This window comes from Agelaius tricolor, unplaced genomic scaffold, assembly GCF_023055355.1.
Source record: "Agelaius tricolor isolate 1412-34295 unplaced genomic scaffold, bAgeTri1.0.p SCAF_58, whole genome shotgun sequence".
NCBI classification, from domain to species: Eukaryota; Metazoa; Chordata; class Aves; order Passeriformes; family Icteridae; genus Agelaius; species Agelaius tricolor.
In genome coordinates, this window is record NW_027269318.1 from 1,260,085 (window position 1) to 1,273,130 (window position 13,046).

Consider the following 13,046-nt stretch of genomic DNA (forward strand, 5'->3'; position numbering starts at 1 on the left):
CCCTCCCTCAACTGGTTCAGAAGAAAGATTTCCTTGGTGAAAAGTTGAAAAAAATGGTTGTTTAAGGAGCAAAGAATTCATCAGCACAACAAAGGAGCCATATTCAACAATAAAATCTCTTGCTGCTCCAAAAGAGATGACAAACTCAGAAAGTCCCCATCTTGAGCTGTAACTTGGCTCACTTAATCTCTTATCAGTCCCTCTGGTGCTGGAAATGCTGCAGCCAGGCCTGGTCTGATGTGCCACAGGTGTGAGCTGCCGGTGCTCTTCTGGGTCTTCAGTACAGAACAGGTTTAAACAGCTCCAAAGAAAAAGGAAAAAAAAATCCACAGTCCAGAGATCTTCTCTGCCTCAGCCAGCTAAAAGTAACTAAGAGCAAAGGAGAGCTCTGTCCTGCTGCCTGTCCCTGCTGAGGACAGCACCGAACTGCAGCAGGAATGTGCAGAAGGAGGGAGCGCTATTTTTCTGAAAACAAACTCTGCGCTTCTTCTTCTGACCGCCCTCTTCGCCCTCAGAACCAATCCTAAACGTGCAAAATTTATTTCTGAGCGACACAGACGAAGAGGGATATGAGCATAAAAGTCACCTCAGGACACAGTGCAAGGCCTGGAGGTGGGATTGCTGCTAGGCAGTGCCGAGCCGCCGCCAAGGCCGAGACAGGCTGGAGACGTTCCACCTTATTGATGATTATAGGAATTTAAACATTAACCGGGCCATGGCAGCGCTACTCCCGGAGCAAGCCGCGCCTGCCGTACCGTGCGGACTGTGCCCCGGGACAAGGCCCCGACCCGGCCCCGCCTCGGCACCTTCCCGTCCGTTCCCGTCCGTCGCGGCCATGGCTGAGGAGCTGCTGGCCCTGCGAGAGCAGCTGGTGGCCGAGGCCACTTGCCCGTTGTGCCTGGATGTGTTCGAGCAGCCCGTGCTGACGGCGTGCGGGCACAGCTTCTGCGGGCAGTGCCTGGCGGGCGTGCTGGGGGACCCGCCACGCCCCGCCGCCTGCCCGCAGTGCCGCGCCCCGCTGGAGCCGGGCTCGCAGCGCCCCAACCGCTCCCTGGGCAACATGGCCGGGCTGGCCCGGGCCCTGGAGGAGGTGGCGGCGCGGCCGCGGTGCCCCCAGCACGGCAAGGCCCTGGCGCTGTTCTGCGAGCCCTGCGCCGCCCTGCTCTGCGCGCCCTGCCGGGACGGGCCCGAGCACCGCCGGCACCGTGTCCGCCCCGCCGAAGAGGCCGCCCGGGAGCTGCGGGTACGGGACGGCGCCGCGAGAGGGGCCGGGGGCTTGGGCAGGGCCTGGGGGCCTTGGCTGCCCGGGGTGGGGCGGCCGAGGGGCACAGCTCAGGGTCCCCTCCGGCCACAGGCGGGGATCCCCTGCAGCAGGGGCTGGGCTCCCTCGGGGACAGGCTGGGGTCCCCTGTGGGCACAGGTCCGCGTCCTGTCCGGGCACACATCTGGGCTCCCTTCAAGGACAGTCTGGGCTCTGCTCTGGGCATGAGCTCCTCTGGCTGTGGCTCTGGGTCTGCTCTGAGCAGGGTCTGGGCTTCCCTCAGGGCGCGGCTCTGCTTCCCCTCCACACACAGCTTCGGCCGTGTCCCCGGCCAGCCACGGATCTGGGGCCTCAGCCGGCTGCTGCCCGGGCTCCCTGTCTGGCTGCCAGCTTGGGCTGCTGTACCCCACCCTGCTGGGGCTGCTGCTTCTGCCACCGCCTGGCCCCCGCCCACTCAGGAGCCCAGGTCCCTCTCCCTGCACACCCCTCTGGGTCCCCACATGGTCCCTTGTGCCCCACATGTCCCCAGCCAGGCTTTCTCCCCACAGCGTGGGCTGGGGTCTCTTCTCACTGCAACGCAGGAGATGCCTCAGAGCAGGCGGAGTTTGTTAATACTCCAGGAAATTGATGGGGCCTGTCTGAGTCCCTGCTACTGTCACTGCAAACCTCTTCCCAGAAATCACACTTCCAATGTCGAGAGTTGTTTTTTCTAATTAAAAAACCATTTAAATAAATACAAAATGCAGGGTCTCCACTGGCATGGAGTGGAACTCCAATGAAGTTATTCCAGCAATGTTTCTGGCCATAAGAGCTGTGGATGGGGATCTCCCCAGGCTGAGTTTGGAGAGTTGCGTGGTGTCTCTGAGCGCAAAACTCACTCCCAGACACACAGGGGTCACCCCCAGTGACTCCCCAGACTGGGTTTGTCCGCACAGGGGTTGTTTGGCAACATCATCTCCCTGCTGTGAATGTCATTCCAAAATTAACAGAAATGCCATTTGTTTAATCGCTGCCCCAGGAGACACTCCAGAGAAACCTGCTATTTCTACAAGAGCAGAAGGAAAAATTGAAGAGCACAGGAGACCAGAAAAGTCTTGTCCTGCAGGTGTGTGTTCCTCTCCATGCCCCCCAGTGCTCACCCATGTGGCTCCCCAGGAATGTCCCATCTTTCCCTCTCCCCATATATACTTATCTCCTAATCCATGCCAACATTCTTTTCTCTGTCCATCTCATGTGGCCTCCTTGGGCCCATCAACATCCAGACTTGCCCCCCCTGTCTCTGTTCTTCCTGCTGTTCCTGTTCCAAACCTCTGGTGCCGTTGTGTGTGATCCTGGCCCCCTCTGTGCAGCAGCCGTGTCCCTGCGGGGGCAGCCGGAGCCTGGCTGGGCTCAGGGCCTCCATGCGGTGCCTTGCAGGTGACAGTGAGGTCGGAGTTGCAGCGTGTGACTGAGAGCTTTGAGGAGCTGCAGCAGTGCCTGGAGGAGCAGAAGAAGGCCCTGCTGGGCCAGCTGGAGCAGATGTCCCAGGAGCTGGTGAATAAGAGCGAGGAATACACGTCCAGGGTCTTGGAGAGGCAGTCGCTGCTGGACACGGTGATAGCGCAGATCCAGGAGAAGCGGGACCAGCCGGGGGTCGAGTTCCTCCAGGTGAGGCAGCATCAGCCCCTGGGCACTGTGACCCCTGCTGGGGCTGGGGACACCCAGCTGGCACCCTCTGCATCCTGGTGCAGGCTGGGGCCATGGTGGGACACCGTGCTGTGACACTGAGACACCGTGCTGTGACACTGTGACACTGTGCTGTGACACTGTGACACCGTGCTGTGACACCGTGCTGTGACACTGTGACACTGTGCTGTGACACTGTGACACTGTGCTGTGACACCGTGCTGTGACACGGTGCTGTGACACTGTGACACTGTGCTCTGACACCGTGCTGTGACCCTGTGCTGTCACACTGTACTGTGACACTGTGACACTGTGCTGTGACACTGTGCTGTGACACCGTGCTGTGACACCGTGCTGTGACACTGTGACACTGTGCTGTGACACTGTGACACCGTGCTGTGACACCATGCTGTGACACCGTGCTGTGACACTGCTGTGACACTGTGCTGTGCCTCCTGTGGGTCAGGGCCCTGAGGGAAGCGCGGGTTAGGATGAGGTGTGGGCTCAGCCCCAGCCCCCTTCAGCTGCTTCACACAGCTGGGCAGCCACTGCAGCTCCCTGACCCTCGGCAGGGCCACAGCTCTCCTGTGTTTTCTCTCTTGCAGGATGTTGGCAGAATCCTGAGCAGGTATGAAACAGGCTCAGTGTCCCTCTCCTCCTGCTCAGCTCCTTTGGGCAGAGCTTTGGGAGCGCTGCAGGAGCTGGCACGGAGGTGGTTTGCCCCGCTGGGGATTTGGGATTTCATGGGATGTTTCCAGGAACCAGAGGCCGTTGCACCCCTCCTAAAGATGGGGTTGCTGTGCTGAGAGCAGGGACACGGCTGCCCTGGGCTCTGTGGCCGCAGGGATTTCCCTGTTTCCCTGCTGGCCCTGGCTGGTGGCTGGGCTCTGAGCTCGTCTCCCTGTTCCCCTCAGCTGTGAGGCAGCCAAGGCCCCGATCCCAGAGCCAGTTTCCCCAGAGCTGGAGAAGAGCATTCAGAGCCTCACTTGGAGGAGCCAGCAGGTCGTGGACATGGTGGATAAATTCAGAGGTAAAGCCCTGCTGGCTCTGTGCTGTGCTTCCCCTGGGCTTGGCTGGCAGGGGGAAATCCTCACTGCCTGGTGCCTCTGCCTGGGGCTCAGGAGCAAAATGGCTGCTCCAGGTGGGAACCCTCCCCAGGATGGGCTTTGCTGGAGCCTGGGGCTCCACATCTGGGTTGCTGCCCTGATGGGGAGCAGGACAGGTGCCACAGGAGAGACACTCATGCATCTTCCTTTCCTTCTTCCAGTGAGCCTGCAGAGCAAGATAGACTCTGGCATAAGGGGTAAGTGTGTGGAGCTGCTGAGCACAACTGAGGGGGAAAAGCTTTCTAGGATGAGTGTCCTCATGTGCTTGGTGCTGAGATGGGCTCACAGCACATCTAAACCCAGCATCTGTCTAGAGCTGAGTCCTGTTGTTGTGACTAGGCCTGCAATAAAAACCCAGGTCTGTCCTTGTGCCAGGCAGCACCAGGGATGCTGTCCTGCGATGCCAGGCCAGGGCCAGGACAGCAGGAGGCCGTGTCAGGCTGTGCCCAGTTAAGCAGAGGGGCTGTACATGATTTTAGGTGGCATTTTGGTGTGATCAGAAGTGCTTCTGCAGGTGCTCAGGGCCCACATGGTGCAGCATTGCTGGGCTGAGGTGTGGCTGGCACCATTTGTGCTGAGGCCGCTCTCCACACTCTCCGTTTTTGGGATGATGCACTTGAGCACAGGAGAGTCGTGCCTCAGTTTCCCCCCTGCAGTCCCCGCAGGAGTGGGTTTGGCAGAGGCTCTGGGCTGGTGGCACCGCACAGTGACAGCTGTGTGGCCCTGTGGGATGGCCACGGGATGGCAGCAGAACATGCCTGGTGGATGGGCAGCTCGGGCTCTGCAGCTCGGTTGCCTGCTGGCTGGGCAGAGCAGGGCTCCGAGCTGGGTGAGCCCTTGGCACAGGAGCAGGGACTGGCCTGGCCCCTCCTGCCCTGCAGCACTGCCTGCTCACAGCCACGGCATGCACTGCTCCCCACAGGCTGCAATATGCAGCACATCTGGGAGCAGCTTTAGCAAAGCCCATCGTGTCTGTGCCCTGCCTGTGGGGACACTGCCTGCCTCAGTCCTGCCTCAGGGAGCATCTTTTCACCCTCGGCTGCCAGCGTGGGGACAGTGAGGCTGCCGTGTCCCATGCCACCCGAGGGGGCTGCAGGAGTGCCCCTTGTGCTCCCAGGACAGGTCCCAGCCCCGTGGTGCAGGGTGGAGGAGAGGTGCTGGTTCTCTTCTCAGCAGGCACTGACTGATGTTTCTGTCACCCTTTAGAGCGGGTGCGGCTGGACCCAGAGACGGCGAATCCTTACCTGATCCTCTCACGGGACTGCAAAACAGTCTGGGTGGGAGCTGGAAAACAAAACCTCCCTGACACCCCCAAGAGGTTCACGGGCAGCCTCTGTGTCTTGGGCACCCAGGGGTTCACATCTGGGAGGCATTACTGGGAGGTGGAGGTTGGGGAAGATGGCTGGTGGTCCCTGGGGGTGGCCCTGGAGTCCGTGCCAAGGAAGAAGCTGCTCAACCTACCCAGATCTGAGAAGCTCTGGGGGCTGCTAATGGAGGGGGATGGCCAGTACAGAACAGTCTGCATGACCTCTGAGGTGCTGGCACTGAGGGAAAACCTCCAGAGAATCAGGGTCTGCCTGGACTATGAAATGGGCCAAGTGACTTTCTACAATGCAAAGGACCTGACACAGATCTTGCTGTTGGAGGCCACCTTCACTGAGAAAGTCTTCCCATATTTTTTGATCTATTTAGAAGAAACCCACATCCAGGTGTGTGACTGACAGGGTGGGATGGCTGCTGGGCCCCTGCCCGTGCCCTTGGCTGGCTGAGCAGGGAGGAGCTGTGGGAATGACACGGCATCACAGTGCAGCTCACTGCAGCTCTGCCTGGGCTGGACCCTCTCTGCAATTTTCTGCATCTCCTCCCGCTCAGTCCTTTGGAGCATTAAAGAAGTGCTGTCCTGCCTGGGGCTGTCTGCGTGCTGCTATCCTGCCTAGATGCCATGGGGATGGTGTCCTACCTCTCCCTGTGGCCACTGAGGCCACAGAAGAATGGGGAGGGAGGAGGGAAGAGGCTCTGATTGTCCGTGCGGGCCTTTGGCAGCACTGCAGGGCTGGTGGCAGCTGGGCTGGGCTGGGCTGGGCTGGGCCGGGCTGGGCTGGAGGATGCAGCCACCCCGCACTCCGGAAGCCAGGCTGGAGCCATGAGCTGATCATGATGCCTTGCATTTTAGCATCCATATTTTTTGGATTCTGTGCTGCTTTGGTGTGTAGCTCTGAGCTTCATTGTTAGCAAGGTCTTTTCACGGGGTAGGTAGACAAAACAATCCTGTTCTACCTTGAGGCCAAGGATACAAAGTCCAGGCCCAAAAAATATAAACAATGATGAACTGAAGAGAGAGCAACAAGGAGGATGGGACTTCATAACCTAAAGCTGTAATTGGGCAATTAACTCCACTATTCAAATGGAGCACAACTTATAAAAGCACGAGACCACCACACTTCTAAAAGTGTGAGCGCTCGTCCATTTTGTGACCGCTTTGGGCCCATCTTGGGTGTAGCCCTGGCTGGGCTTTTCCGCTGCCTAAGATGAATCCATGGAGACCTTGTAATAAATCCCTGCTTTACTCTTTGAGAGCCACCAGCTGCTCATTGCTGTGGGTGGCAGCATTTTGGGGCTGCCTGTGCAGGCCCCTGCCAGGGTTCCTGCCTTCCCACTGCTGGCGTGGTGCCTGCAACTCCCTGGAAGAACTTTGGGGTTTCAGGTCAGGGCGTGCTGTCTGACAGGAGTTGACACTTCCATCTCTGGAAGTCAGCCAGGCTGGATGAGGCTTTGAGCACCCTGGGATAGTGGAAGGTGTTCTGCCCCCTTCCAGGGAGGTGGAAGAAGATGAGCTTGGAGGTCCCTTCCCACCCAAAGCATTCTGGGATTCCATGAAAAGTGCTGTGGTGGGGCTGATGTCCTGGCAGGGAGGTGTGGGGGCAGGACAGGAGGGCCTGGCTGCAGCCCTGTGTCCCTCAGCAGCCTCCCTGCATCCCTCTCACCGGGTCTGGATGCAGCTATGGGGAAAGAGGAAATGAAAAGCAGAAGTGATTCTGGTTCTCTGTGGCTCATGTCCGTCACACCGGCAGTGTCACTGACCTGGCCGAATCCTTTTTTCTTCCTAAAAATGGATGAATTCAGCTTTTTATTGGATGGAGGCGGGAGCCCTGGTGGCCGGAGCAGCCGGGCCTTGGGGGGATTTCGGGCGAGCAGGCCGGGGCCGGCAGCGCAGGGAGGCAGCGCAGGATCACCCTGGGCTCCCTCAGGGCGCCGCTGCCGCCCCGACCCAATCCCTTCAAAGCGCACTAAGCCCGCCCCGCTGGCCGGGAGCGGCTCCGGCCACAGCCGGGCCTCGGCAAGGATCGCGGGGCCCGGCCTGGGGAAGGGGCTCCCGCTCCCAGCTCCGACCCGCCATAGGGGCCGGGCCGGGCCGAAGCTCCCAGCCCCTGGCAGGTTATTAACGATTCAACTGATTTAAGCATCCCCAGCATGCGCGGGCCCTGGCAGAACCGTACTGGCTGCGCCCCGGGGGAAGGCTGGGATGAAGGCTCACACTCACACTTACCCTCACGCTCACACTTGCACTGACACACTCACATTCACACTCTCACTCATGCTCATGCTCACACTCACACTCTCACTCACACTCACGCCAGCCCTCACTTTGCGCAGCTGCTGCTGCATCCCCGCTGCCGTGGGCTGCAGACACGGGCACACGCAGCGCACACTGCGGCCCCGTGCCCGTGTCCCCCCGGGGTTTTCCTGCTCCTTCTTCCCCAGTTTGCACACACGCACATGGACATGGACACGCGTGTGAATAATGTGAGATCCAGGCACAGGAATCTGCCCAGGGAGAGACGGGGACACTCCCAGGCACAGACACAGACACAGAGGCACACACAGACACACTTGCAGTGGCATGGATGTGCACAAGGTGTGACATTCTACATGTGTGTGCAATGACAGGGATGCGCACACGCCCGCACACACTGACACACACACTCACAAACACACACTCGCATCCCAGAGCCCATTGCCGGCCCCCAGCCCAGCCCAGCCCGTTCCCGTCGTGCCCAGGCCCTCCCCCGCCGCGGTCGCGGGTGGGGCCCCTTCCGTCCGTTCCCGTCCGTCGCGGCCATGGCTGAGGAGGTGCTGGCCCTGCGAGAGCAGCTGGTGGCCGAGGCCACTTGCCCGTTGTGCCTGGATGTGTTCGAGCAGCCCGTGCTGACGGCGTGCGGGCACAGCTTCTGCGGGCAGTGCCTGGCGGACGTGCTGGGGGACCCGCCGCGCCCCGCCGCCTGCCCGCAGTGCCGCGCCCCGCTGGAGCCGGGCTCGCAGCGCCCCATCCGCTCCCTGGGCAACATGGCCGGGCTGGCCCGGGCCCTGGAGGAGGTGGCGGCGCGGCCGCGGTGCCCCCAGCACGGCAAGGCCCTGGCGCTGTTCTGCGAGCCCTGCGCCGCCCTGCTCTGCGCGCCCTGCCGGGACGGGCCCGAGCACCGCCGGCACCGTGTCCGCCCCGCCGAAGAGGCCGCCCGGGAGCTGCGGGTACGGGGCGGCGCCGCGAGAGGGGCCGGGGGCTTGGGCAGGGCCTGGGGGCCTTGGCTGCCCGGGGTGGGGTGGCCGAGGGGCACAGCTCAGGGTCCCCTCCGGCCACAGGCGGGGATCCCCTGCAGCAGGGGCTGGGCTCCCTCGGGGACAGGCTGGGGTCCCCTGTGGGCACAGGTCCGCGTCCTGTCCGGGCACACATCTGGGCTCCCTTCAAGGACAGTCTGGGCTCTGCTCTGGGCATGAGCTCCTCTGGCTGTGGCTCTGGGTCTGCTCTGAGCAGGGTCTGGGCTTCCCTCAGGGCGCGGCTCTGCTTCCCCTCCACACACAGCTTCGGCCGTGTCCCCGGCCAGCCACGGATCTGGGGCCTCAGCCGGCTGCTGCCCGGGCTCCCTGTCTGGCTGCCAGCTTGGGCTGCGGTACCCCACCCTGCTGGGGCTGCTGCTTCTGCCACCGCCTGGCCCCCGCCCACGCAGGAGCCCAGGTCCCTCTCCCTGCTCACCCCTCTGGGTCCCCACATGGTCCCTTGTGCCCCACATGTCCCCAGCCAGGCTTTCTCCCCACAGCGTGGGCTGGGGTCTCTTCTCACTGCAAGGCAGGAGATGCCTCAGAGCAGGCGGAGTTTGTTAATACTCCAGGAAATTGATGGGGCCTGTCTGAGTCCCTGCTACTGTCACTGCAAACCTCTTCCCAGAAATCACACTTCCAATGTCGAGAGTTGTTTTTTCTAATTAAAAAACCATTTAAATAAATACAAAATGCAGGGTCTCCACTGGCATGGAGTGGAACTCCAATGAAGTTATTCCAGCAATGTTTCTGGCCATAAGAGCTGTGGATGGGGATCTCCCCAGGCTGAGTTTGGAGAGTTGCGTTGTGTCTCTGAGCGCAAAACTCACTCCCAGACACACAGGGGTCACCCCCAGTGACTCCCCAGACTGGGTTTGTCCGCACAGGGGTTGTTTGGCAACATCATCTCCCTGCTGTGAATGTCATTCCAAAATTAACAGAAATGCCATTTGTTTAATCGCTGCCCCAGGAGACACTCCAGAGAAACCTGCTATTTCTACAAGAGCAGAAGGAAAAATTGAAGAGCACAGGAGACCAGAAAAGTCTTGTCCTGCAGGTGTGTGTTCCTCTCCATGCCCCCCAGTGCTCACCCATGTGGCTCCCCAGGAATGTCCCATCTTTCCCTCTCGCCATATATACTTATCTCCTAATCCATGCCAACATTCTTTTCTCTGTCCATCTCATGTGGCCTCCTTGGGCCCATCAACATCCAGACTTGCCCCCCCTGTCTCTGTTCTTCCTGCTGTTCCTGTTCCAAACCTCTGGTGCCGTTGTGTGTGATCCTGGCCCCCTCTGTGCAGCAGCCGTGTCCCTGCGGGGGCAGCCGGAGCCTGGCTGGGCTCAGGGCCTCCGTGCGGTGCCTTGCAGGTGACAGTGAGGTCGGAGTTGCAGCGTGTGACTGAGAGCTTTGAGGAGCTGCAGCAGTGCCTGGAGGAGCAGAAGAAGGCCCTGCTGGGCCAGCTGGAGCAGATGTCCCAGGAGCTGGTGAATAAGAGCGAGGAATACACGTCCAGGGTCTTGGAGAGGCAGTCGCTGCTGGACACGGTGATAGCGCAGATCCAGGAGAAGCGGGACCAGCCGGGGGTCGAGTTCCTCCAGGTGAGGCAGCATCAGCCCCTGGGCACTGTGACCCCTGCTGGGGCTGGGGACACCCAGCTGGCACCCTCTGCATCCTGGTGCAGGCTGGGGCCATGGTGGGACACGGTGTTGTGACACTGTGACACCGTGCTGTGACACTGTGACACTGTGACACTGTGCTGTGACACCGTGCTCTGACACTGTGCTGTGACACTGTGCTGTGACACTGTGACACCGTGCTGTGACACCGTGCTGTGACACCATGCTGTGACACTGTGCTGTGCCTGCTGTGGGTCAGGGCCCTGAGGGAAGGGAGGGTTGGGATGAGGTGTGGGCTCAGCCCCAGCCCCTTCAGCTGCTTCACACAGCTGGGCAGCCACTGCAGCTCCCTGACCCTCGGCAGGGCCACAGCTCTCCTGTGTTTTCTCTCTTGCAGGATGTTGGCAGAATCCTGAGCAGGTATGAAACAGGCTCGGTGTCCCTCTCCTCCTGCTCAGCTCCTTTGGGCAGAGCTTTGGGAGCGCTGCAGGAGCCAGCAAGGAGGTGGTTTGCCCCGCTGGGGATTTGGGATTTCATGGGATGTTTCCAGGAACCAGAGGCCGTTGCACCCCTCCTAAAGATGGGGTTGCTGTGCTGAGAGCAGGGACACGGCTGCCCTGGGCTCTGTGGCCGCAGGGATTTCCCTGTTTCCCTGCTGGCCCTGGCTGGTGGCTGGGCTCTGAGCTCCTCTCCCTGTTCCCCTCAGCTGTGAGGCAGCCAAGGCCCCGATCCCAGAGCCAGTTTCCCCAGAGCTGCAGAAGAGCATTCAGAGCCTCACTTGGAGGAGCCAGCAGGTCGTGGACATGGTGGATAAATTCAGAGGTAAAGCCCTGCTGGCTCTGTGCTGTGCTTCCCCTGGGCTTGGCTGGCAGGGGGAAATCCTCACTGCCTGGTGCCTCTGCCTGGGGCTCAGGAGCAAAACGGCTGCTCCAGATGGGAACCATCCCCAGGATGGGCTTTGCTGGAGCCTGGGGCTCCACATCTGGGTTGCTGCCCTGATGGGGAGCAGGACAGGTGCCACAGGAGAGACACTCATGCATCTTCCTTGCCTTCTTCCAGTGAGCCTGCAGAGCGAGATAGACTCTGGCATAAGGGGTAAGTGTGTGGAGCTGCTGAGCACAACTGAGGGGGAAAAGCTTTCTAGGATGAGTGTCCTCATGTGCTTGGTGCTGAGATGGGCTCACAGCACATCTAAACCCAGCATCTGTCTAGAGCTGAGTCCTGTTGTTGTGACTAGGCCTGCAATAAAAATCCAGGTCTGTCCTTGTGCCAGGCAGCACCAGGGATGCTGTCCTGCGATGCCAGGCCAGGGCCAGGACAGCAGGAGGCCGTGTCAGGCTGTGCCCAGTTAAGCAGAGGGGCTGTACATGATTTTAGGTGGCATTTTGGTGTGATCAGAAGTGCTTCTGCAGGTGCTCAGGGCCCACATGGTGCAGCATTGCTGGGCTGAGGTGTGGCTGGCACCATTTGTGCTGAGGCCGCTCTCCACACTCTCCGTTTTTGGGATGATGCACTTGAGCACAGGAGAGTCGTGCCTCAGTTTCCCCCCTGCAGTCCCCGCAGGAGTGAGTTTGGCAGAGGCTCTGGGCTGGTGGCACCGCACAGTGACAGCTGTGTGGCCCTGTGGGATGGCCACGGGATGGCAGCAGAACATGCCTGGTGGATGGGCAGCTCGGGCTCTGCAGCTCGGTTGCCTGCTGGCTGGGCAGAGCAGGGCTCCGAGCTGGGTGAGCCCTTGGCACAGGAGCAGGGACTGGCCTGGCCCCTCCTGCCCTGCAGCACTGCCTGCTCACAGCCACGGCATGCACTGCTCCCCACAGGCTGCAATATGCAGCACATCTGGGAGCAGCTTTAGCAAAGCCCATCGTGTCTGTGCCCTGCCTGTGGGGACACTGCCTGCCTCAGTCCTGCCTCAGGGAGCATCTTTTCACCCTCGGCTGCCAGCGTGGGGACAGTGAGGCTGCCGTGTCCCATGCCACCCGAGGGGGCTGCAGGAGTGCCCCTTGTGCTCCCAGGACAGGTCCCAGCCCCGTGGTGCAGGGTGGAGGAGAGGTGCTGGTTCTCTTCTCAGCAGGCACTGACTGATGTTTCTGTCACCCTTTAGAGCGGGTGCGGCTGGACCCAGAGACGGTGAATGCCTACCTGATCCTCTCGCAGGACTGCAAAATGGTCCAGTTCAAACGTCAAAAACAAAACCTCCCTGACACCCCCAAGAGGTTCACGGGCAGCCTCAGTGTCTTGGGGACCCAGGGGTTCACATCTGGGAGGCATTACTGGGAGGTGGAGGTTGGGGAGAAGGGCTGGTGGTCCCTGGGGGTGGCCCTGGAGTCCGTGCAGAGGAAGGAGCTGCTCAACCTTCCCAGATCTGAGAATGTCTGGGGGCTGCTAATGTACCCAGATGGCCAGTACAGAACAGTCTGCATAACCCCACACATGCTGGCACTGAAGGAAAACCTCCAGAGAATCAGGGTCTGCCTGGACTATGAAATGGGCCGAGTGACTTTCTACAACGCAAAGGACCTGACACAGATCTTGCAGTTGGAGGCCACCTTCACTGAGAAAGTCTTCCCATATTTTTGGATCTACTCAGAAGATACCTACATCCAGGTGTGTGACTGACAGGGTGGGATGGCTGCTGGGCCCCTGCCCATGCCCTTGGCTGGCTGAGCAGGGAGGAGCTGTGGGAATGACACGGCATCACAGTGCAGCCTCACTGCAGCTCTGCCTGGGCTGGACCCTCTCTGCAATTTTCTGCATCTCCTCCCGCTCAGTCCTTTGGAGCATTAAAGAAGTGCTGTCCTGCC

General features: G+C 60.5%; 1 protein-coding gene across 1 annotated transcript; it reads left to right on the plus strand.

Annotated features, from left to right (window-relative positions):
• Window positions 1-353: 353 nt before the first annotated feature.
• On the plus strand, window positions 354-13,046 carry LOC139605012 (uncharacterized). The gene is made up of 14 exons (XM_071456345.1): window positions 354-1,243; window positions 2,280-2,366; window positions 2,678-2,908; window positions 3,532-3,554; window positions 3,841-3,956; window positions 4,194-4,229; window positions 5,239-5,741; window positions 8,008-8,559; window positions 9,596-9,682; window positions 9,994-10,224; window positions 10,640-10,662; window positions 10,949-11,064; window positions 11,302-11,589; window positions 12,347-13,046. The coding sequence occupies exons 1-14, from the start codon at window positions 716-718 to the stop codon at window positions 12,859-12,861; spliced, it is 3,336 nt and encodes a 1,111-aa protein (XP_071312446.1). The 5' UTR covers window positions 354-715; the 3' UTR covers window positions 12,862-13,046.

Excerpts from the sequence above, each read along its gene's own strand:
- LOC139605012 (XM_071456345.1), top strand. The coding sequence starts at position 716 with ATGGCAGCGCTACTCCCGGAGCAAGCCGCGCCTGCCGTACCGTGCGGA. Across the intron at positions 2,909-3,531 it reads CGGGGGTCGAGTTCCTCCAG|GATGTTGGCAGAATCCTGAG; the intron begins GTGAGGCAGCAT and ends TCTCTCTTGCAG. Across the intron at positions 9,683-9,993 it reads AGAAAAGTCTTGTCCTGCAG|GTGACAGTGAGGTCGGAGTT; the intron begins GTGTGTGTTCCT and ends GGTGCCTTGCAG.